Here is a 2519-nt window from a genome sequence, read left to right as displayed (position 1 = left end):
CGTTGCTCTCCTCTGGACCTGCTCCAGCCCCTCAATGTCCTTCCTGAGCTGAGGGCCCAGAACTGGACACAGCACTCCAGGGGTGGCCTCCCCAGCGCTGAGTCCAGGGGAAGAATCACTTCCTTGGACCTGTTGGCCACACTGTTCCTGAGCCAGGCCAGGATCCATTGGCCTTCTTGGCCACCTGGGCACACTCTGGCTCAGATTCAGCTTCCTGTCCATCCACATTCCCAGGTCCTTTTCTGGTGGCACTAAAAGAAAGAAACCATATTCCAGCGGAGGCTTCTCAGTGTTAGTAAATCCATGACAAGGTCTTGCTTTCTCTTCTGCCACTGCTCTGTGTTTTTCTGCACCTTCTTACTGGTGTCCATGTGTTTATTGCCCTTGGAGCTGGTTTATGGACCAGGATCCCATGAGGGCTGGGCAAGGCACAGGACAAAACCATCTCTTGTGCTGAAGGACAAGACAAAAAGAGAAAAGTGTCAGGCTCTGCTCAGGGGGGCCCAGCAATGGGACAAGAGGAACGGGCACGAACTGATGCCCAGGAAGTTCCACCTGGACAGGAGGGAGAACTTCTGTCCTGAAGAGCCAAGAGAAAAGGAGAAAAGAGTCAGAGGGAGCTGTCCCACCACAACAGCAGGAAACAGAATGTTTGTTATCTCAGTCTGAAAAGCAGGGATGGGGGACAGCTCCCCCTTCACACACACCCAGGTCACTCCTAGCAGCCTTTTCCTCTCTTCCCTGCAGTGCCAAGACCTCAGGACAGAGCCCCTGGAAGGTGATAAAACATTCCCAGATAGAGGGGTTCAGTAGCTTCTACTACTTCCTATTGAGGAGGAATTCGTTGCTGGAAAGGGTGGTGAGGCCTCGGCAGGGGCTGCCCAGGGAGGTTTGGAGTGCCCAGCCCTGGAGGTGTCCCAAGAAGGCCTGGCCGTGGCACTCAGTGCTCTGGGCTGGGGGACAAGGTGGGCATCGGGCACAGGGTGTATTAGACAATCCCTCAGGGCTTTTCCAGCCTCAGTGATCCCGGGATTCTGGGATTCTTTAACCCATCCGCTCTCCCTCCCTCCTGCCCAGGCGCTTCCGACCTGACAGCGTTCAGCGACCCCCGGGTGGGCATCGACCGCTCCTTCCCGGCGCTGCCGTCCATCTCCGACCCTCGGATGCACTACCCGGGAGCCTTCACCTACACGCCCACGCCCGTCAGCTCCGGCATCGGCATCGGCATGTCCGCCATGTCCACGGCCTCCCGCTACCACACGTACCTCCCGCCGCCCTACCCGGGCTCCTCGCAGGCCCAGGGCGGCCCTTTCCAGGCCGGCTCCCCTTCCTACCACCTGTACTACGGCACCTCGGCCGGCTCCTACCAGTTCTCCATGCTCTCCGGGGGCGACCGCTCCCCGCCGCGCATCCACCCGCCCTGCACCAACGCCTCCACGGGCTCGGCGCTGCTCAACCCCAACCTGCCCAGCCAGAGCGACGTGGTGGAGGCCGAGGGCAGCCACAGCAACTCGCCCACCAACATGGCCAGCACGGCGCGGCTCGAGGAGGCCGTCTGGAGGCCCTACTGATCCCCCGGGAGCTTCCCCGGGGGCAGGACTGCCGCGCTGTCCCGGTGCCCGCGGGCGTCCCGCCGATGCCCACCCGCCGTCGGTTTGAGGAGCGAAGCCTCCAGGAGCTGTGGCACAGGCCCTGGAGAAGCACCAGGACATCCCTGAGCTTCGGGGGGGGAAAGGAGGACGCCCCGGTTTGGTGGCCCGTTTGTCTGGGTAGGAAGGTTTGTCTCCAAGGCCCCGTGGCTTTTCCTGGGCTTTATGATGAAGGTTCTCCGCAAAAAAAAAAAAAAAAAGAGAGAGAGAGTGTTTCGGTTCACTTCTATTTTTAAGACTTAAAAAACTAAAACCAAAAAAAAACCAAAAAAAAAAACACCACAAAAAAAAAAACACAAAAAAAAATTTAAAAAACCCATAGTGAGTTTACTGCATCTTATGGACATTTTAACTGAAAGTATAGGAAGATTCCCAGAGGGAAACTGTGAACGCTCCTGTTTTAGCAATGCTGTGAATGAGAGGTTTTATACGTTGGACTTCGTTCTTTCTTTGCTTTGTTTTGTTGATTTGTTGGGTTTTTTTAAACCACGTTGTATATTCCAAAAAATATGGAATTTTTTTATGGCTGGGGTTTTGGTTTTTTGGGGGGGGGGAGGGGTTGTTCTGTTTTGTTTGGGGTTTGTTTTTTTGGTTTTTGGGGTTTTTTTTTAGGATGCAGCTCATCCTGCTTTGCATCTAATTTCTCTTGGCACCTTATAAATTGCAAAAACAAAAAGATTTTGCTCTTTTTTGTTTTGTTTTGTTTTAATCACGCTCGCTTCTTTCTTGCTTTGTCAACTGAAAGAATCAGCCCCTTTTTCAATGAGTTAATTTAACTTTTTATCTCTTGGATTTCTATTTTTTTTTTTTTACCACAATGGCTACAGCCTTGGGTCATTTTCAACTACTGTACTTCTTTGATGAGTTCAT

General features: G+C 53.4%; 1 protein-coding gene across 1 annotated transcript in view; it reads left to right on the top strand.

Moving 5' to 3' along the window:
• Positions 1–1849, top strand: part of RUNX1 (runt related transcription factor 1) — a 183982-nt gene extending 182133 nt beyond the window's left edge. Inside the window, exon 8 of the mRNA XM_027634564.1 lies at positions 1078–1849. Coding sequence (XP_027490365.1) covers positions 1078–1571 — 494 coding nt within the window. The 3' untranslated portion in view covers positions 1572–1849. The remainder of the gene's footprint in view (positions 1–1077) is intronic.
• Positions 1850–2519: the final 670 nt, after the last annotated feature.

The sequence above is a fragment of the Corapipo altera genome, unplaced genomic scaffold, assembly GCF_003945725.1.
Source record: "Corapipo altera isolate COAL_440 unplaced genomic scaffold, ASM394572v1 0, whole genome shotgun sequence".
NCBI classification, from domain to species: Eukaryota; Metazoa; Chordata; class Aves; order Passeriformes; family Pipridae; genus Corapipo; species Corapipo altera.
Note: the sequence above shows the minus strand (reverse complement) of the source record. Positions and strands in the feature narration are given on the sequence as shown.